Genomic DNA, 23,524 nt, shown 5'->3' with positions numbered 1-23,524 from the left:
GATTCACTTATGGACACCGGGTGTGAATGCTAATAGAGACTCTTGTCACTGAAGAGAGCTTTCCTTGAGTTGGTGACTTCACATTTTTGTATGACTTGAGAAGTTGGTAGAAAATACTTAATCTTATTGTCCCCAAAGAGAACTTCTGTTTTCCACCTTCCTTTCTTATTGAGTTGTTGTTGAAGTTACTCACTTGTTTACTCCCTTGCTTAATTGATTAGTCATGCATAAACCATATGCATACTTCACACTTCAGTTAACACAGGCAATGAAAAAAAAATGACACATGCAAACACACACACAAACACACACACACAAAAAAACCAGCCTTTGATAGTTCCAACAGGAGTGAGAATCCTTTGAATTTTCTTTTACACAGGCAAGTGAATTTCTTAAAAACAGTATTTACAGACTATAATAGTATGGGAATGCTGGTCGTCTCCTTTTGCTTGTAGCTTCAACACTCTTGAGTACCTAACACATGGTATCATTCTTGGTTAAACTTTTTTTTATTTCTCTTCAGAAGCAAAGCTTCCTTTGAAATATGCAGTATTTTTAAAGACTGTTTAACCAGGGCATTTTTAACATATGGTTAAGGATGGGTGTCAGGGTGATCTTGTGCAGGAGATAGCTTAATTCTTTACGCTGTGACATTATTAGCCCTTTTTTTCTTTTTCTTGGCACTTCCATTGAAATATATTTTTACTCAGTGGGTTGCAGGTTGTGTCTGATTTAATAACTCTATACAGAGTTTTCAACTTTGAGTAAATGGACTTGAACATCCACATTCTTTTCATTTATTTTACTGATTATCTGGCTTCCCTGGATGCAGGTCACTTGGTAACATGTAATTCTTGCAAGTAGTTCTCGGTGGTTTGATTACAAGAAGAGCAGCTGCCATGTTGTTGCTGTCCCTGACCTCCCCTTGACACATTTCATTCTATAATCCTGATTTATATTGACTTTGACCTGATTATTTTTTAATTTATTATATCTTATTACATTTATTTATTTGAATTGCATTATTTTGCGGTTTCAACCCAAACTGAAATACTCAGTTTAAAGAGTTAACATTTATTATAGAGTTGTTTTGGATCTCATGTAGTTTGGTTTTATTGTTGCTGCTTTGTGTAATTTAAATAGTAGTTACTTAAAAAAATATTAACTATATGTCAAAATTGTTCAATAAAAATTGATTTAGAACATGCAGATAAATATCTCATTCAAGCTGGGTATGTGAAGAGGTAGCATATGTAACAGTATAGACTCCTTGTTGTGATCATTTCCAGTGTTTACTGGTGCATTTATTTAATTATATTCCATTCAAACCTTAGTCAGTGCCTATTGCTGCGGCATTCTAGACTCTCCTAATTAACTTGCCACACCTATAGGGAATAGTTACTGTCAAATTATACCATTTTGGCCTCAGGCTTTTTCAGCTTTTTTAGCTGCAGCTATATTCCTTAAAATATTTTGAACTGTTTGTTTAAACAATTTTAAGCTATACTTAAAATGCCTTCCCTTCAGCCTTATCTATTTGGGCTATCTTAGAACATTGTTAAGTGGAGACAGAAACTATCAGTCAGCCATCCACAAAGTCCTAAGTTCATCTCAGAATGTGCTCCAATCTTGTTTCTACATTTCGTTGCCTTTGCATAGACATAAATCACTTGTCAGAACACAGCAGCACAGCTGCACTCTGCCCACCTTGCAGCCTCAATTCCTCTTTTCTGGCTTGAGGATATAGCAATTCATGTCTGTTCATCCTTCCTGTGTGGGGGCATTCCTTATTCCTCCTGTTTTATTCTTAACATTTCTGTTATATAGTTGATTCTATTCCATCACTATATAGTAACCAAGGACCTCTTCACATGATTGTCCTTTATCATTTTCCAGGTCCACTTGACACGAATTGGAGCTTAGGAGCTTTTTTAGTGAATTGCCTGAAGATGGTGCAACAGCAATTTTCCAACATACTTTGAGCACCTCCATTCTAGCTGCACTCTGAGAATGTATATAAAAATGGATAATGTCTTAACATAAAAAAATCAATATGAAAGTGCCTTAAAGTGCTAATAAGAGGTTCGATATCATATTACTCTATTAGAGTTCCATGCTATCATTCTATGTACTTCTCACTTGATTGATCATTTAAGTAAAAATTCCCAGATGAGTATGGTATTCATTAACGCAGTGTGTTTATTTTGTAAAACAGAATAGAGGATGAAGCACAGTATGGTTTAGGGCACAGGTGTCGAACTCCATGCAAGCTTTTTTTCAGTGCTGTGGTATTTGCCCGCAAACAATACCTTTCAGCTAGCTAAAACAGAATATTATGCTATCACCGAGCAACATGGCTAATGCCTTTCACACAGCTTTGTCTCAACTCCAAAGAGCCACAGAAGTAAAAGCTCATAATAATAATTGAAACAATCTTTGAAAAAATGACTTACCAAGCATGGCAAACAACTCAAATATGTAGAGCAAAATGTTCTGAAACGGCTTCACTTCAGCTTCGATTGGAGCCGTGCTGGGGGCGGAGTCTGTGAATTTACTCTGTTGGTGTCATAGCCCCTCTAGGAGTTCAGAGTTAAGAGGTCAAGAGTTAATGTTTCCATTGTAACACCTCCAGATTTGACAGAGAAACACTCATTTTTAACACTCGATTTTAACTACTATCATTTTACACCTCAGAGTTACATTAAAAGAATGTGACTCTGCTTAGAGTAAAATTAACTCTACTTTTGCAAGAAGACTATTAACTCCAAAACATTTAACACTTTTGAATTTGCTGTGTAGGGTGATATCTAAAACCTGCAGGACACCGGCCCTCGAGGCCTGGAGTTCGACACCCCTGGTTTAGGGCGTGATTGCGAAGTCACTACTGTTTGAGTATAGTATTATATAGTATCATGCATTGTATTCCAGGGTTCTCCATCAGATTCACTGGTAGCTTATCATATTTAGTAGTCATCATGAGTATGGCATCTCCAAACCAATAGGTTTACAGACCATACGTGATGGATTACGTCCATGGCAGCACTAACCTTGGCAGTGGCTCACTCTTCTTTTAGTGTCTAACATGATTGCCTTTTAACTTCGATCAAGATCTGGCCAGTTTTTTCTGCATTGCTGACCCATCGAAAATCACAAATAAACAACATATATGTACATTTTTTGCACGGTACACAAAGTTGTTCTTAGATACAGATTTTGATTATACCACCAGCACACCTCATGCGTTACCTTTCTTAGCAATTTCTGAAACTAATTCCTGCTAGCAGGAGTGCTACATGCCCTTTTGACTCACCCTCCTCATCCCTTTTTCTGATACTTCTAGTGACCTTTTCCAAACTACAGTCACCCACTTACTATAATGTCACCCTGGCTGATTGTCACTGCATTACTATTCTGTTTTGCCCAGACATATTTGACAATTAAAAAAAATACAAATTAAAAAAATTATATGATATCTACTTCTTTACTTTATCTACTATGATATTTACTTCTTTTGAAAATATTTAAAATCTATTTATTAATAATTATTATCAGTTGTTTTAAACAATCGGTTAAGTAAAAGAAAATTAATAATCTGACATCCATTTAGTCATTAAGAACACATAATTCATAATTCATACAACAACTGTGATAAAGTACAAAAAAATCCAACCAAACAACCAAACAAAAAAAATATAGTCCAGACCTGAGGAATAGTGAAGCACAACCATATCCATCATTCAATCATTTTTTAGCTGCTTTTCAATTTAGGGTTACAGGGGGCTGGAGCCTATACCAGCTGTCATTGGCCTAAACTTGGAGTACACCCTGGACAAGTCCTCAGCCTCTTACAGGGCAACTATCTAACATCTGTAGCCAATTATATAGGATTAACTGAGAGTTAAATCAATAGTAGACACATGTTAATTATATGCACTGGATTCTCGAACTTTATAATAATCACTGTAATATGGTTATAATATTTTTATAGCTGGTTTCCTGTGGAATATTTGAGTCTTAAAGAGCATACTAAAAAGCTGCAAAATTAAATGTCTTTTTTCTTGAGAATATGTCAACATTTCAGAGGTTAAAGTCCTAATAGATCCTGCACTGAAATGGAAGAAGTACCTTCCCTGTTTTCTTTCCCTCTCTTGTCAGTCCGAGGTCATGGTGTCAGATTGTTAATTGCTCAGAAAAAAATCAACACAAACACTGGGAGGCTAGCCAAGGGCAAGTGAGCTATCTGTGATTCAGTGGGGAGGCTGAACTTCTCAATGCTAGTGTCTTCAGTCTACAATTAGCCATGTGGGAGACTTCAAACATGCACTGCGCGTGAGAGAACATCTCTCTCATCCACTAATCCTGTCTGTTTCACACTCTGGTTCCATGCTGCTGCTTTCTCCGCTGCTGTTTGATCCATGCTTAATGAGGGTGTTAGATCACCAATACAGCAATTACATTACCTGGAAAAGAGGCAAGCCACTTTTCTTTTCCTCACAATTTTTACAAAGCAACCCAAGTGCATCATTAATGCTAAGCTTCCTGATACATTGCCTTTGTTATCTTTTCTTCTTTTTGTGAAACTCATCAAAAAATCTTTTACAATTTGGATCTGATGTATTGCTCTGTGCCCTCTTGCACGGCAATTATTATTATTTTCCTCCTACTGGTCTGTTCACTTTCAAAGCCATTTATCATAGCAGAGCTCATTTGTTTTACAGTAGTCTCTTGCATGTTTTACCAGCTCCTCTGCTATTGACGCCACCATCCCCCACACCATCACCTCACTCCGCTGTGGTTGAAAAATGGCCTGCTTTATAAAGTCCAGCCAATTTACTTAGAAGAGAACAAGTAATATCACATCCCAAAATTACCAATGTTTATTTTCAGTTACATCAATTTAAAAAATTGTTTCTAAAGTTTGTAACTATTATCCAATACATGCACATACTGTTTCTTAGCCCAAAACATGCAATGTCGATAACTATTCATATTAAAGAAACAGTTCAGTTGCTACAGAAATGCAGCAATTAACATAATATTATAAATTGTATTTATAATATTGTAAAACGCTTTGAAAACACTTTTTCTCCCTTTTTCCATATTTACCCGTTTGAACCATTTCATGCTGTAGTTTCTAAGACCTCTACATTAACAAGATCAATCAATCATTAGCTTGACTCTATACAGTTAAACTCCTATCTACTAACCATCACACTGGTATGTATTATAGTATGACATAACCTTACAGCCAATTTGATCACTTTGCTATAGGGTATATTTCTTCTCAATCAGATTCTGGTGATTTCTGTGGCTTTGCATAGCATATTAAACATAATGATATTAGTAGCTGATTTTGTCCATCAGGCCTAATGAGTATTTTTAGATTCTTCTGTGTGTTTCGTAAACATAGGGCAAGCTGTTTCACTATTATCAGAGTACGTGAATCTTCATTCAGCACTCAGATACAGTATAGGACTGAAAGAAGTGAGATATTGTAGTTACACTTATTTTGGGATTTCACTATACAAACAACTTGTAAAAAACAAAAAACAAGCAAAAAAAAAAAAGTATCTAAAATTCAAATCAATAGTATCATTTTCAGTTAGGTTGAACTGCCCCAAAACCCCAAACCACTTTGCCTGTTAGCAATTCAATTCAATTTTTTTTTCTGTTTTTTTTTTTTGTAAATCAGTTAGGGTCAGGTAATATGAAAATGAAGATGACTCATCCATGGATCTGCATGTAAGTAGACCACTAAGTACCAGCAGTGGAACATCTGTTCAGGCTCAAAATGCTTTAAAATGAAGAAATAAAAAGCATCCAAGCCAACTCTGTGATAGGCATATTTAATTACTTTCTTTTCTTTTCTTTTCTTTTCTTTTCTTTTCTTTTCTTTTCTTTCCTTTTCTTCTTCAAAACACTGTACATTCAAGCAAGCACTTCTGCAGAGGTTATGCAGGCTAGTTCGCTCTTGGTGGAAAAAGATGTCCTATTTAATGAATTGACAATAAGTCAAATATAATTAGGCCGTCATCGTAGCATAACGTTGCTGTCAGATGAAAATATTTTAGCTTTCCAAAGTCAGTTATATAGTTTGTGTTAATAGGTTTCTTGGGACCTGGTGTCAAGAATATTACTTGGAATTAAAACTGCATCTTTCAAGAAACAAAAGTCTCAATTCCATACTTCTTGAAAGAGTTGTTATATGCTATTACAGTTCATCCCAATTAACTAATTGCTATAATAAAAAGAGAGGGTAGAAACTTTATCTTTTTAGTGTGGTGTGGGTTGAGAGCATATTGCAGTAAGAGTATAAAAAAAATCACACAGGTCTGTGCATCCATTAAATGTCAGTGTCTTTCTGGGTATTTTTGTTGTACTTCTTAGTAAATATTTGTATTGTTGTGTAGTGCTTTTATACCTACCTATGAGCAATGCAATGAAACATAAGCTCATTAGTCAGTTTGAATGGATGTGGTAAGAATATTCATCCCAATAGTTTCAACCAGCAACCAAGGATGGGGTAAAGCTATTGTAACCAAACATCTTGTCTCTCCACTGCTTTCTCTAGTGATGACAGTATTAAAGTCCAGCAAGTTCAACAGGCAAAAAGAACAGGCAGGCTCTCTGAGTTGAAGTGGAGTAAGACAGGTGGGCAAGTGAACCTGGCAGAGAAGAACATTCAGCATGATGGAGCAATCGACAGGCAGACAGGAGAAGCAGTTAGAAAGCCAGAGAAATCAGGCAGTCATCCAGACCTGACAGCTAGATTGGCAGGCGCGTGTCCACAAAGACACACAGGCCTTTGTCCACCGACAGCTGTCCATCCTCTGATCAGTGATGGCTCTAAACTTTTCTTTCTTTTTTTGAAGATAATAAAGTAAGTCCAGTACAAGACCCAACCTAACCCCATGTGACCATGTCAAACTTTCAATGCACTTAGGAAAGTGGCCATGTTCTTATTATATTAAAGGGCACTTTGGAACAGAATTTGCATTGCAAAGTTGGATTTTTTTATATTTTTTGTTTAACTGAGATTGAAATGATTTTATGTTCTTTCTGACTATGCAGGCCTTCTCCCATAGTGTAGAGACATACATGGTTAACTGGCTATTCTAAAGTGACCATACATGGATGGATGGATGACCACGTGTGAATGTAAGCGTGAATGATTGTCTCTCTCTGTGTTGGCTCAGATTGACTTGAAACCTGTCCAGGATGTACCCTGCCTTTTGCCCTGAGGCAGCTGGGACAGACTCCAGCACCCCCACTCACAACCCTAAATTAGATAAGCAGTTTGGAAAAATTGGGTGCAATTAGAGAGACGTAGAGAGATGGTGTAAATAATGCTAAAGTGACTACAATTATTAGGACAATATTCTCACCAAAAGACTAACTAAACATTGTTTATATAGGATTCAAATGATTGCTTAATGATGATCACCCCCCCCCCCCCCAAATAAATAAATGAATAAATAAATAAATCAAAATAAACAAACAAACAAATAAATACATAAAAAAATTGAACACTTGAACATTTAACTTTTTGTCATTTTTAAATTCAGTTCACTCAAATCATGTTACATGCATAATTTATATCAAAGGGCATGTGCACATGTAAGTGCAATTCCATTTCTACCTGTTGCACCACACCATCAAAAATGTAACAAGGTAGCAAAAGCAATCAGACATCAAATTCCTGATGCTTCTGTGATGTACTGCTGCTTTTTTTATGCTGTACATTACATAAAAAAATGTACATGAAGGGGTGTGGGTGGCTGAAATATAGTGATGTGGAAATCTAATGAAATTTCTTCTCCCTTTCAAGTCTGATCCTTCTCCAGTATGTAGGTGGTTGAGAAGGCTGCCTGCATGTGTTGCATCCACTCATGTCAACATACAAAAGTAACCTTCATCTATGCTATTCTCTGAAGTTTCATTCTGTTGTGTCTCCTATTTCCTTTTAAAAACCTTTTCTCTGCTGTGTCAAGCACATATTATTTTTAGTTAATTACCTGTCTCTGTCATCCTCCAGCATCCCACACTGTGGTCTTACTGCTTAATCCTGAATCAAGTAGTCTTCTACTGCATGAAAATGTCCACCTCTCATGAGTGAGCACTTCTGTTCTTGAACAGCTTCACTTTTGTATTCTTACCCCAAATTTCTAAGCAGTAAAGAAAATCATGTAAACACAAAAAGAGTGTCATCCAGTACCAGTTTTAGCAATTTAGGAGCCCCAGATGAAATCAGGAGTTTTTATCCAAATTTTTCAATAGTGCACATGCTAATATGTATTTCTCTTTCCCAGTGTAGGCTACTGACTCCCACCTACTGATATGTAATTCTTTGCACTGCTTTGCCTCTTGTCTTTAATAGGGAGATTTAATAGGTCCCAATTCAAATCAAGGCATTTATGAAAAACAAATGACAACGAGAGAACATTGCTCCCATTACACAAAGTCCATCCAAAAGCTTCGTTACAGTACAGCATGGTCAACATATGAAATGTCATGTAGTTTGAGGTCATGTTCAGCAGTAAACAGCAGGACTGTAAAATATAATGGTCCCTCTTATCGATCACATTAGCACGGTAATAAAAGCACCTTATTGACAAAACCAACAATGAATATGTTAAAGATTGATTGTGCCATGAAGCTGCTAACGCTACTTAGGAACCATCGCCCCAGCCTGTATTCAAATATCAATTCAAATGTTATAATGATCACAGGTAAAGATGATGGTGATGTTGATGATGATGATGATGATTAGAAAAATCCACCTAGGCTATGTGTCTGTAGTAGATAATGGCATCCGCGAGATCACTTGGAAGAATTGAACATGATTTATCGAGGTAGAGAAATTAACATATTTAGGCTGGTGTTGGTGATGATGAAGACTGAGGCTTGTAATGATGTCAGTATTATAATTGACAGCGTGGGAAAGCGGTAGTCATGTAAACAACAGAAAAGCAGCTGAACACCCAGGAAAGCAAGCAGATGAGTGATTCTCTTCCTTATTGAACTTATGCATACTATATACAGTATATAAATCTAAATCCAACTATCTGTCTGATCAGCTTCTCGCTTGTGACATAATCAACTTTTAGCAGTGCTATTTTCGGAGGAGGGAACCATTACAAAAGTAGTTGTGTACTTGACCAATACTAATGAAATTTTACATTCCCACATTTTTTCTAGTGATGAAATACCTGCAAATTAGACAGTTAAGCAATTTTTTTTTTTTTTGCTCACTCTTTTTAATCAAGGCAGGTGGAAGATTTTTTTTTCAATTTCCTCATAATAAGGGCCAGCACAGGGCAGTAATCAACATCAGGCTAACCAGATTTGCGTCAACAAATTGATGTTTTGGACCTATGACCGCTATAGCTGATGAAGGTAGAATAATCTGCAGAGTGCACATGAGTGTTTGACTAAGATTAAAGTAGTGAGTGTCAATCTGGTTATCCATTCAACCATGAATTAAATCAGCTGCAGAAAGGATAAAGGTACATACAGAGCAGTGCAGGGAATCATGACAAATACGAAGAAGGTACAATAACACACACTCCCAGGGTACTGAGGGCCGTACTCTATTTCTCAGACTTTTTTTTCTTTTCCAGTGGAACATTTTACACTGTCACCTAGATTTATCAAGTCAGCTGCAAAGAAAGGTGTGCTACTGAAAGGGCACAGAAAAGCAATGGAAATTACAAGTCGAGCCAAAGACAGGACTAGACAAAAAGAGAGAAGAGAGAGAAATCGGTAGGTGGACTAGGAGTGATGTAGGATTTAAGGACATAGGAAAATTGATAGTTGGAAGGGGGAGCAGGGCACACACACACACTAACTCAGCTCTCTCTGACCTGAGAGGCACAGCGTGTTTGATTTAGTGCCAATCACAGTTTTTAATGTCTGTGCAGCGTATCATAATTTATTAGGATTATCATAAACTTGTGCTGGGAGAAGGAGTGGGGTACTTGTGCCTCCCTCTAAGAATGAATTACTTGCTGCAAGCTGGAGCGTCAATCAGGCCAGAAATGGCAAAACCAGCTTTTTTCCCTACTTTGTTTTACTCAAGCCTCTCCATGCAGCCCTTCAGAGACAAGACCCACAATAAATATTCATCCCATCATATTCCATCCAAGAAGGAGCCAAGGATGTGATGTGAAGGAAAGCTAAAGGCAGATTTTAATTACATTCTGGCTTGGAGAGGGTTTCTCTGTCATCAACATCAAGGAGTTTGGAATTTAGGGGTAACATCAAGAGATGTATTGCTGCGAACACACGTACACTGAGAGACACACACACACACCCGTCACACCTATGATTTTCACATTGACTTTGGATAGTGAACTTTGTGCTTACTTTTAGCACTTTGTACATTAGTTCAATATCATGAGTAGCAGGTGTTAAATTAATTCAATGTGCCAAATAGGTGAATGGGAGAAGAAAAAAGATGGGCACAACATGCGAAAGTTCTCTTAGGACCAGTAGCCATGTAAAGACTTCTATCTATTTGTGAGTCTGCTTTTTGTCCACTTCAAATAGAGCATGTGAAGTCAACGCATATCTCCAAAGGGGTGATAAAACAACACATAATCTATAATATACTGTATTATGCAGTATAGCTAAATCTCTTAAGAACAGAAGGAAATGTGTTTGTATGTGTGTTTATCTTGGGAGAAATTAATGAACCTTTGTATGTTCTGCATGCAACAAGAACATGTGCTAATTAAAAAAAAGAGGACACATGAAGCAGGAGCTCCATATCTCCTTGTGGAACTGGCCTTGTGAAGTTTAAGGCCAGTTCAAAGGAAGGGAATGTCATTGGTATTGGGTGGCACTAGGCTACAAAGGCTCACTATAATCTGTGTGCAAGAACATGCATCTGTGTGAAACATAGATTGGGAAATCCTGGGTTAACTATATATGTGCAAGCTTGGTCACATGAAAAAGTTCGCAACAACTGACTAGTAATACCTTAACATAAATTAACAGAATTATCATATCACAACTCTATCTTAACACACGGGAGAATCTTATGGATTTTAATCAAGAATTTAATTGAATTAATCTTTAAGAAACTGTTTTAGTTTTTTATTCTCTGAGCTGCATCCAATTATTTAAAAATTAATTGTTCATATGACTTGTCATATGACTGGTCAGTTACTGGTCAAGATCATATGACTCTTCTTCCACAGAAAGAATGATCCCTATGAGTGCCACCTACTGCAGATATGTTATTAGATGATGATTAAAGGGTGATTAAAGAGAATCTCCAAAGATATTAAATCTCTAAAGAGTGTAAAAATATAAATACATATAAAATATACAAATAGTATTATTAGATATGTTATTCATACAACATTAATATTAATACAAATATTAAAAATGTGGTATAGTTGCAAATTACAGGACACATCCTTTTGGGCCCACTTCCACAAGCCAGTGGTCAGTGACCTCCTCGCAAACACAAATCACTTGGGAAAAATGTGCATTCACCAAATGGTTGCTAGAGATTGCTTGCAGTTACAAGGTGAAATTTATCACAAGCTCTTATACAGTCATACACAAAACACTTCCTTGCAGTTACTTTGGTCACTAACAGATTGCCAGTGTTGCCTACAGTTTGCATAGAGGATGGTGATGTTTATGCAAACACACACCAAATGCTCCCTGAACAGTAGTGAAAGTGTGAAAAGAGCAATAAAAACCACTATTTGCTGCAGTTGTGAGGCACGACTTTTATTTTGAAGGCAAATGCTATATATTTTCGATTTCTTCCATGTAAACTATAGTTGAATGTGGCAATCCCCTAGTGGCCAAAGCAATCACAAGGAGGAGGTTTTTGGTGCAGTACCCTCTTTCCAATTTCACCTAGCAACTTTCAACCTCCAGCAGCCACTTGCCAATCAGTCAGGGAGGACATTTTTTTTCTTAGCAACCTTTAGTCCCTAGGTGTGTGTGTCTGGGGGCTTAATTAAGATATGTTGTCTCGTCTGAAATTTAAGGTAACCAAATGTGGCTTCCAACACATTTTATGTAGATATGCAAGTAAAATTAATGAGAGATTATTTCTGTCCTTTTTTTATGTGCTTAGTGTAATGTACCACATATCCAGGGTATTTTTAAGCCCCATGGTGGTCTTTACTGACAGTGAAAACACACATTCCCTTGAATGAATGGGAAATCTGTGGAACAATACAAGGCCTTGCTTTTGGGAGTTGGTTTGGGGCCTGAGCTGGCATGAAGCTCGGTGGGAGTATGAGAGGGAGGCAGACTGGAAGCCTAATTAATCCAGCCTTCCTTAATTAGTCCCTCTCCCATCCATGACGCACTTACCAATCTTCTGATGCTTCCTTTCCTCCTTTGCTTTTCTTTTTTTCCTCATAAGCTGTCTATTCTTTTTGCAGCATCTACATTTCTCTGTCACTTTCTCCTGCTGTCTCTTGGTCTGTCTGTTTTACCATATTTTTAGGCTTCATCGAATGGCAGTATGTTCCGAGGTGATAAGCAAACACATGGTGCTGCAGAGTGCAGCTTAGGCAAAGCTATGGTTGTCTCTGCTGTTGCCTGTGTCACCACTAGAGGACCATACAAATTGACAGCTGTATGCAGCAGAGATTGCCTGCACACCTTTATGTACTGATGTACTGTATGTAGTGCCTCACAATGCAGGTGGTCACTGGATGACTGGGACAATGGCCCAAACGATGCACCTCCTGCTTGCAGATCACAACCCTAATCTGCAAACACTGGCACAGAGAAGCACTGGATGCATCCCTCCAGCTTGGTTGGAAAATTGAATATGGCAGTAACTGTAACCAAAGAGGCTGCCTTTAATGACGCTGGGCAACGAAAACCAGCCCACTCGCTCTGTGCCCAGAATAATGAGGCAGTTATTCCACTAGTGGCAATGACCATTCAAAATGACTGTGCTGTGAATACTGATCAAGACTAACTGTTGACATTCTCATGCACTATGCTGGTTTTATAATGAGCTGTATAATTATGTTATCTGTTTTTGTTTTTGTTTTTACCAACAAAACAAAATTCATACATTGATGTATCTAATTAACCTAAAACAACTTTAAACTATTTATTTTGGTCATTTTGATTTACCATATTCTTCATTAACAAAGCACCAGTAATCGATTAACTGGATTTTTTTGATTTGATAAAACTGGAAATGTTCCTGTTTTTAAGCAATTGACTAGAGTTTTTTTTTGTCTTATTCTTCTTCTTGGCTTTATTATTATTATTATTATTAGTTGTATTATTATTATTATTGGTGTTGTTGTTGTTGTTATTCTTAGTACAATTTCTCTTATCATTCATTTTTGCCTTCCAATTGTACACCACCTGTCCACATTTAAGAATTAAACACTGGAGACTATAGTTATTGAAGAATATACAACTGGCAAGAGGCAAATATTTTACACAGGAGTTTGTGGAAACTAAACGCAATCTTAAAACTGTGCTCAATATATTCAATTTAAAACAGGTTTAACAAATTATCATATCCATATCTATGCTACTATTGAGCTCTTTCTGCTGGATGAGTGGGAAAAAAAATCTGTTTGCTGAAATGATTAGAACCAGATATGGTATGCAGTAGCTATAAAGAGACATCAGTCCCTTCAACTGTCTCTCAGTTTTGCTTCACAACTTACTATACACTGTACTCTACTCCTAAAAGCAATTCAAGTTCAAGTTAATGAGGTTTTTGTTAATAGTGCACATGTGTCATAGTCAGTTCCGTTCCCACATTTCCATCAGGTTCAAAAGAAAACACATGAAAAAACGATTGATTTAAAGGTGAAAATTACCTGAAACAGAACTACCTCACTAACAGTGGACCATAAGGTGATACATATCTTAAGGGATTTTCATCAAATTCCCTTTTTTCACAAGTAAAGATGGACTATTTGTGTATCAAGGTCATCTTGCATCCCTGCGGCACTTCCACCACTTGCCAGTTTTTACTTTCTCACTCTCTCCATGTCTTTAATCGTTATTCCCCCAAACCATCCCTCTTTCTCGTCATTCTCAAAGGAGTATACACACAAATGTGCATTTATATCTATCTATCTATCTATCTATCTATCTATCTATCTATCTATCTATCTATCTATCTATCTATCTATCTATCTATCTATCTATCTATCTATCTATCTATCTATCTATCTATCTATCTATATATATATATATGTATATATATACACATCAACTGAGAGGAAGACAGAATAGGGAAACGTCAAATTGCACTAATTTATTGCAACATGCAGTAGAATTTTCCCCAGACTTTTAAAAGGACATTCCAAAGCTTTTCTTTGGATGTTGGCTGTCTGTTTTCTGTTCTTTGTCAAAGTGAGCGCACACTTTTTAAAAAATATTGAGGTGCAGGCTCTAGGGAGGCCAATTGATGAGTGATGGCCATGGTATTGCATGGCAGGGCAAAATCCGATGGTTCTTTTCTACATTCAAAATTGAAATACACCCCCAAACCAATCCTTCACTGTGTTTTATAAATGGCTGTAGACCTGTAAACATCTCTCATGAACACCTTAAACTAACAAAGAACCAAATTTATTTTAAAAAAGTTTTGACAGGCATAAATATATTGCCAAATTATCTTTATCTGTTTTTGTAGAGATTATCTATCTATCTATCTATCTATCTATCTATCTATCTATCTATCTATCTATCTATCTATCTATATATATATATATATATATATATATATACATAAAAACACCCAGCACGCCCCTGCGGGCGGTTTATCCTTCAAGCTCAGGTCCTCTACCAGAGGCCTGGGAGCTTGAGGGTCCTGCGCAGTATCTTAGCTGTTCCCAGGACTGCGCTCTTCTGGACAGAGATCTCCGATGTTGTTCCTGGGATCTGCTGGAGCCACTCGTCTAGCTTGGGAGTCACCGCACCTAGTGCTCCGATTACCACGGGGACCACCGTTACCGTCATATATATACATATATATATATATATATGCAGACTATGAAATGGTTGATGTAAAGATGTCTTTTGAATGTCTTTTGAATTCTAGATGCTAAAAGTCCCCTTTACTTTCATGCCCTCCTCATAATAACGCTTAAAATGTCAAACCTTAGTCACCATATTAGATGAGGCTTTGGCTGACATTTTGCTATGAACTTCCTTTTCAGATTAGATTTAAAATCCTGTAGCTTATTTTGGATGACACAATCTTTCTTTAAATTTAAAGTGGAAACAAAAAGGTTTATTACTGATATGAACATTTTCAACAATGTAGTTTAACATGTCTAATTTAGAAATATTATGCTGTATACTGGGTGTAGTTTCGTCAGTGGATAGGGTGATCCCTCTTTAGGAAAAATGTGGAAAACACAGTTGTTATTAGCTTTTGGTGGTTTGTGTAACAGCTTGGTGAGCCTCTCGCTCCTTATCCTCGTCTCTTATCCCAGGTTACTCCAAGGCTGTGTGGGCCTGAGATCTTGGAGCTTTCAAGGCTCTGTGCTCTAACTGGTGTATGTAGTGAGTCACCACTACACTGCAGTCTGCAGGCTTAACCATTACACTCCTTGAGCAGTGAGCATAAATCTGTTTATTCTGAGTCTGCTCCAGTTTACAGTTTTTTTTCTCCCACATTTCTTGTTCACATTGGCTTTGTATCTTCTCTTTGAGGAATATTTTTGGTGTGTTTTTTCTTATGTTATTTCATTTTATTTTTAAGTGGTTTAGTGTGGCCCATTTTTTCTGTGTGGGTTTTTGGTTCTATCCGTGTCTTTCTATAGCCTTCTCTTTCCAGAGGCCTGCTCGGCATCATTTGCATGGCCTACTTTCCATATGAGGTTTGGTTAATACCCACAAGTAGACACTTGAACACTAAACAGTTCCCTTGCTGCAGTTAACAGTGGACTTTCCAGAATGAACTGATATACTTAAGGCCTGATCTGTGTAATACATGTTATGCAGGACCACACCTGCCTTCAGAAACTTGACCAAGGAAGTGTACACCTCTGCTGGGTTAAAAGAATTAACAAAGTCTAAAAGAGAGACACCCAAATGTAGTAATTACACTTGTTTCTTTTAAAGGAATACGCCGATGTACTGTAATTAGGACACTTCGATCTTTAGTAATCCACTACTGTCACTAGACAGTAAGTTTAACAAGAGAAAATATAAGTTACTTTACCAAATCTTTGGTTTTATAGATCCAGCCAGTGCTTTAGAAACATTCTAAATGAACCATGTAAGTTTAATATGTGACACAAGTACATCTATTTTGATTTCCAGTTATGCCAATATAAGCACCTAAATAGTTTATTACTTGATGTTCGTTTTAAGAAGTTATTTTGAATTTTAGTTCTTCAAAATATATCAAATCTGTTTCCTTTCATTGTTCTGTAAAGTTACTTATTTTTTTAGTTTAGTTTATGTTATACCTTACACACACAGAGGTCAAGATTATGGTTAGAGTTACAGACACATTTTTTCTTTTCATTTTTGATTTTGACAGACTGAAATAGTTGAAGATTTAAATTAACAATCTAGATGGGATGTGACTTAATGTGGTCTGATACAGTGTGATATGAGAAACTGAAGAATACAGTCTGTCAGTGTATTTTTTCTTCATGTAACAATCACATCAGATGGACCAAAACATAATATCCCAGACGTGTTCTTTTAGTTTTTAGGTCATAAGACCATGGAGGCCTGTCAGTGGTATCAATTCCTTCATCCTCCAGGAACTCCTTTCATATTTTCACCTTATAAGCCATTGTCGTGCTTCAGGAGTAACCCAACTTTCATTAAAAAGATGTTATTTTATTTTTTAAGCAGTATATATCCCTCTTCAGTGGCTTGAAATTTAATTTCACTTGAGGCTGTTTTTTATTTAGTGTTTCTTTGTATGGTGCTTTTATTTTTCTTGTTCAGGCTTTTAAACTGATTATAAGCCAAATACTATTCTCAGTATACTGTAATGGTACACTAGTGGCCTGTACTGTTAACTGGATTTGAGCTTATCCAGCTAACTTCAGGGTTAATCCTGTTATGAAGGCGTTCACCTCTTACCTGGATACATAGCCATGACAACTTATATTGCAGACTTAACGTTCTCCTAAGCGGATAATGCTCAAATTAGAGATTAGCAGCTATGAAATAACCACCCATTGACCAGTTTGATGAACCAATGCTGTTTTCTCCAGAAAATAGTGACACCACTCCTGGAAGATTATTTGGACCTCTGAGCACAGAGAGCAGGGGGGTAAAGTATTTAAATGTAACCATTAAAAATGAAGTACAGTTTTTTAATAGTTTGCCTTTCCTTGATGAACATCAGGCATAAATATAGATATTTAGACGCAACTTCTCATGTGACTCTTCATTAAAGGACAGGTAAAAGAATAAAAACTAAAACTTATTTTTACCCAAATCATAAGCTGCAGGTTTTGTTATGGCTTTGTGTAGGTTTTAATTTTTTAAGTTTATTCTTTTAGGAATTCTGTTTCCTGATTTTTTCTCTGTATTTTGTGGTTCGTTTAGAGATTTCCTTTTGTCCATCATACTGTTCAATTTATTAGTTTCTCGTGTTTTTTTGTTTTTTTTTTAATTTTCTTGCTCCATCTAGTATTCAGTGGTGCCAGCTTTTATTAGGTTAGTGTAGTATTAGGCAGTGGCGGTCCTAGCCTGTTTGGCGCCCTGGGCGAACACTCCCTCTGTCTGTTACTGTTGCTATTTTTACCATTTCTTCTTGGAGCAGCTGTAACCCACATAATTTCCTTAGGGATTAATAAAGTATTCTGATTCTGATTGTTTCAGGATGACCTGCCATTATCCAATGACACATCTGCTTACTTGTATCTTTTGCTCGTTTCTCCTCCTCTTCTTTTCTCTTGAGACTGAGGACCTGATGGCTTTGAACTTTTCTTGTCCATCTTCCATTGATTTTAATTTTGCACTCCAGTATGAACACAAATCCCCCAACTCGAAGGTCACCACAGCATGATCTAACACACCTACACCTTAGTTCACAGATTCACTTTGTCTAAGGTGCTTTTCTGAGATTTCACACAACCCAGGATTCAAATCATGAATACATAATGGGCTTGGATTTACAACATTATAAATGAAATGTGCTCTATTTGGAAGCAGTAGGGCCCACCTCCCCTTTCGATGGGTTGTGTGTGAGACTTTAAATCATCAAACTGTAAATTTTAAATTGATATTGATCCCTTTACCCCGAGTCCTAAACTGTATATTTTTTTTCTTACTCATGTCTCTATATTCTGTACTGTATGTAGATAGAAAACCGATCGGTGCCTGTACCATTCACAATATGCGCTGGCATGACGTCGGGGCAGCATGAGTAGGAGCAATTTTTTTTTTTTTCGCCGATGCCCGTCATGCCGCCCCCCACCACGATGCCGCCCCGGGCAACCGCCCGTGTTGCCCGTATCTAAAACCGCTACTGGTATTAGGTATTAGGCTAGTTTAGTTACTATTTAGTTTAACTGAGTTATCAGTTATCAATTTCGGTCATTTATTTATTCATTTATTGTTTCCTGTTGTATTTTTAGTCTTTATTTCCTTGTGTCTTAATTTAGTTTTACTTCATGTCAGTCATTTCCCGTGATTATACTCACATGTACCTTGTTACTCTTCCATGTCCCATTCCCCTTATTAGTCCTCAATGTGTGTGAGAGTATCGAGAATCTTGTGTTTCCTTAATTTATTGCTTGAATTTCATCCTTGTGTGCTCTATTAAGAATTCATTTGTCTTTGCCTAGTTTTAACAATTATAATCCATCAAATTTTGATTTTTGTAAGTCTTGATTTTTGTAAGTTTGTTAACTTACACAGTAAGCCTTTTCACTAGCTTTCCTTCCCTGCAAAACATTAGGAGAAACTTTATTCATACTGTATATAGTAGCACTGTTGACCTTAAGTGCTTAAACCACATTCACATTTACACCCTGGTTTGAATATTATACCAGTGAACAGTGCTTTTTCCTTCTTTTTCTAAAGACTCATACCTCCGATCTGTCTACAGCAGCTGTGTTGTTACACAATGTGTGCTGTGTTTTTCCACTTCATATTTTCCTTAAATGGTTTATTTTTATTTATTTATTTATTGAAATATCAAACATTCTGTCACCAATATAATCCATATTTATGATTTTTTTGGATCCTGCCAACACCATTCCTTTCATGTGATGGCTAGATTGATAAATGCTATGTTAACTGACTGACTTGATAGCCACTTTGGTGTCACTGCCTATACATTGACGATGTTATGTTAAGTTAAGGCAGGTAGCAGAAAGATACCCTGGCTATATTGAACAAGCGTCTGGGTAAGCACTATCAGTTATATACATCCCCCGTTGACCTAAATGCTATTCCTTATTTTCTTTCGAGACACTACAGTAATTCTCTTTAAATGGTTTGTTACACAGAAGGAAAAAAATCCATAGAAACACTGATCATCAACATTCACACATTTGCATACATTTCTTCTGTCTTTGGAATGGAATTAAAAAAAAAGGGTTGGGGGGATCTAAGAAAGCTAATCTCCCACTTCATTTGCAAGGCTTTCTGGGACACCACAACCCCAGGAGCAAGCTGTTTGTGCACTATAAACAACTTCTGAGTTTGTGTCGGCTTTCTTTGAGCAAAAAGAAGGTACGTGAAGGTTTGTCTTCCTAAGATGGGAGCAACAAATAAAAGATGTGAAATGGATAAGAGAGAGAGGGGGAGAGCTGGGTTCATATATAATGGCTGACTGGCAGAGAATGAGACTTGGCTGTTTTTCATTTCACCTGTCGTTGTAAAAGAAGTGCCTGTCACAATGAGGGCAATGTTACCAGGGCAGTGGATGTTTCCATGACAACTGGGAGATTTTTACCCCTTGTTCTGATTAATGTTGAGTTGTTGCCTTGGATAAAACCTTTATGCAAGCACTTGCTCCCCCTACACAGCAATAAGTGAGAGGGACACTTGTTCTGTCCATGCCATAAATGAAAGGGATACTCGTTCTGTCCTTGCAGCAATAGCAGCATTGTATCTTTCATCTCTAACTCTCAGTCGCTGTGAGATTCTGCACCTTTTATTTTTTCGCTATGCTTGTTCCGCATAAAACAATGGGAGTGAGGGTAATCTTATAGTCTGTTATACTTCTAATAGCTAACATCTTTGTTGAACATCTTGGCCAAAGTTTTCAGTCTTACATTCTTAGACACTTCCAATTTTGCCAGGTCTTTTTGCTAAGTGCTGAAAAAAGGGGGCACTGGAAATCTTATTTTGTCCAACAGAACAAATTTTGCACAGGTTAAGAACTCAATGTTGTCTACAAAGATAAGAACAAGCCATCATGTTTATGACATTTACTCCACTATCCACAAAGTCCCAAGGATCAAATGTATCATAGGTGTGATTCTGGATAAGGTGAGACTGCATGCTCCCACAGCCATAACTGAGTTCATCTGAGTGATTTAATAAATGTTGCAAAAAAGAAATCACATCCTAAACCCATCTGCTCAAAGTTATCGTTACTTGGGGCACATATAACAGCTCACCCAAGCCACAAAATGTTTCTGTGTCTATCGATGCAGTCTGTTGGTGAGCGTTTGTGATGTTCAACTCTGACCTTTATCTCACCATCTAAATACTATAAGGAGGAATATGTAACGCAGTTCAGTTTCACGCCCCAGAGGGCTCTCGCCTTCCTTAGAAAGTAGCCTATAATGTAACTGTACGTCTAGGTTTTTAAATTATGAAGAGCAGTTTTGGGTGTGTTACAAAATAATTTACAAAGTTTATTCACATTACATTTTTCAATAATGTAATAATGTAATGGTTTCCTCTAAGAAATTCAGTAATTACAGTTACAATAATTACATTAATTAGGTTGCAAAGGCTCTTTAGTTATCGAAGTGGATAGAAAGAAAAAAAATCAAGTAAACAGGCCTTCTTCCTGTGCACTTGCGATACAGTCAGTTGATTTTAATTTGTATGTAAAGGAGAGACAGATCTGCAGAGAAACAGATATGGCTTTAATTTTCACAGCACAAAAGGATGAGTGTGATGGTAAAGTGCAAACTGAGAGAGATTGCATACATGTTCTCATTAGGATAGAGATTTGTGTTTTTGTGTAGCCTAAAATTGACACTGTTAAGTTGTAAGTATGAGACAATACATTTCAGGTCATTTCATGGACAAGTATTATAACAACATGTGTTAGGAACTATTATATGTGTGTGTAGAATAGGAGAATATGCCACTTTGAGTGGGGTCAGAATTTATGAGATTTATGACAAGTTTCTATCACAAACTGTCTGGCAGTGATTGCAAAGATTCATTTTGGATCTCCAATAAACAGAACACAGGTTATTGTGTGGCAGGTATTGTTGAGATGCTGTTAGGTAGTATACAATCAGACCTGATACAAAAGAAGAAAGGAGTTCTAGGAAAATCAGTGGCCACTTTTCTATTGTCTCACAGTTGGAAAATTATGAGGGCAATCTGCTCCATGCAGGGAAAGACAGTCCCCTGTAGGCTTACAGATTTTGAGGCACTGCATTTATGCTATGTTCCACCATCTCTCATTTTAGAAACTGCAGGTGGGCTTTTTTCTTGAGCACAGATTCAAACTCTCCATTCTCCCCCCAACACTCTTTCTCAAAGTATGAACAGACCTGCAGCACCGCCAGTTGTTTTCATCTGTAATATCGGCGGTCCATATCACCTTCGTTGAAGCAAATTATGTGCTACATAGATATATTGTGTTTTGTTGAAGATGAAGATTTTTCTTGAATATCACACATGTGCACAATTTACAACAGATTTACAACGACAGATGAACTCAATGATGAATCACATCCTATAACTGTAACTCATCAGAATTTTTGGTTCTTGGTGCAGTCATTGTTCAGATGTTTGCAACTTGTAGATAACTGAGACCAAGCAGTGATATGCGACACACTCATTTACACATGAGCCATTTATTATTATTATTATTAATCACATGTGATTCACATCTTGACAGCAGAAATTCATCAATATTCTTATAAAGGATGATTTTATAATTATACAAATTGTTTCTAAAAACGTTTCCAATTAACCAGATTTATTTGTTTCAAGACTTCAATACTCTGATATTTGTGAAAACTCAAAAACAAGGTAATAAATGTACTTGTAATTAATGTATTCTCTGCCAAGAAAGTTTTCTAAGTCTTTCTAAGGCAACCAAGGGTAAGCTGAAGTAAGGCCAAAGCATTACCCATTTGAAAAGAAAAATATTTTAGCCTTTTATTTCTCCTTGCTGTTGAAACTTTGTTGATCAGTTTCTGTTTCTATCTATTTATCACAATTAAAGGAATTCCATTTTTTTTTAAAATTACAAACGTCCTATGCTATTTTTTTTCTTACTAACTATTATTGTTAAGCCAGCCGCACAGGAAGAACCTGTGTCTGAGATTGCTGTTCTGATCAGCTTTTAGAAGAAATGCTAAGAAACATGTGTTTGGACTGTGAGAGAAAACTGACACAGGCATAGGGAGAAAACTACACACTGTACTGCCAAGTCGTGATTTTATGACATGTTCGTTTTTTTTAAATGATTGTTATGGATAGACGCCCAGAAGGTCATTTTACAGTAAGTGTAGTAAGTCAAGTATACCAGGCACTTGGCTGTCATAAGAAATGGACAGAAACACTGGGTATATTGCCCCATCTCCCACATGAACTGATGCGCTCGTTTCAATCAGTCTTGAGCTGAGTTGTCACATTGAGGGGTCAGAGTTGAAACAAAACTCTTAATGACTACCAGCAGAGACAGCATTAGACCGTGGTCTTTCAGTTCAGCATGATGCAAATACACTGGAAGTGTGCATCGATTTTCTCATCATGTCAGGACCATTCAGCAGTTCCAAATCCGTTCCCAGTCTCTCCCAATTAGCTTTCGGCCCAGAGAACACTGTCGATCCCCATCTGCCCATCTGCCTGTCAGTGGCTTCATTCCACTAAAGGAGAGAAATAGGAAGGGGAAGAAGAGAGGGAAACGAGGGAAAGAGCAGGCAGGCAATGGATAATTCTGTGTTTGGCGGCTACACGTGAGAAGGCTTGGCAAATCTGTCTAAAGCCACAGCCAGTAGGGGTGGTTTGGAAACGGAAGGACTCCCTGAGAGAGATACTGTTGTTTGGATGATAGAGTGAGGCACAATGCCCACTCACTCTCTGCAACCATTTATCAATGAAAACACAGGACTCGTTCTCTGTATCGCCTCTGTCAAAAAGGGATTCAAATTTCTCTTTTTGATGAGTTTTATACATCTCCGTTCCTATCTGTCTTACTATTTTCCTTTGGGATGGGCCTATTACTGAACATCTTGTCCTAAGGTTACAGAATCTCGTCCAGATAATGGTCTAAGACTTCAGATGAGTCTTTCATTCTCCCAACAGGCCTTGGCGCTTAAAGTTGGCAGCTTCAGATGGACGTTCTGTATGATTGCTGCCTCATCACTCTCTTCTG

The 23,524-nt window shown here is 37.1% G+C and overlaps 1 protein-coding gene across 3 annotated transcripts in view; it reads left to right on the top strand.

Annotated features, from left to right (window-relative positions):
* Positions 1 to 23,524, top strand: part of LOC309709899 (leucine-rich repeat transmembrane neuronal protein 4) — a 102,424-nt gene that overhangs the window by 10,002 nt on the left and 68,898 nt on the right. Inside the window, exon 3 of one of the 3 annotated variants that reach the window (XM_082538860.1) lies at positions 6,572 to 6,612. The exons of the other annotated variants lie outside the window; for them this stretch is intronic. Within the exon in view, the coding sequence (XP_082394986.1) occupies positions 6,572 to 6,574 (3 nt within the window). The 3' untranslated portion in view covers positions 6,575 to 6,612. Of the gene's footprint in view, positions 1 to 6,571; positions 6,613 to 23,524 lie in introns of those variants that run through there. 3 annotated transcript variants of the gene reach the window in all.

The sequence above is a fragment of the Aulonocara stuartgranti genome (genome assembly GCF_965226115.1).
Source record: "Aulonocara stuartgranti genome assembly, chromosome: 7".
Lineage (NCBI taxonomy): Eukaryota > Metazoa > Chordata > Actinopteri > Cichliformes > Cichlidae > Aulonocara > Aulonocara stuartgranti.
Note: the sequence above shows the minus strand (reverse complement) of the source record. Positions and strands in the feature narration are given on the sequence as shown.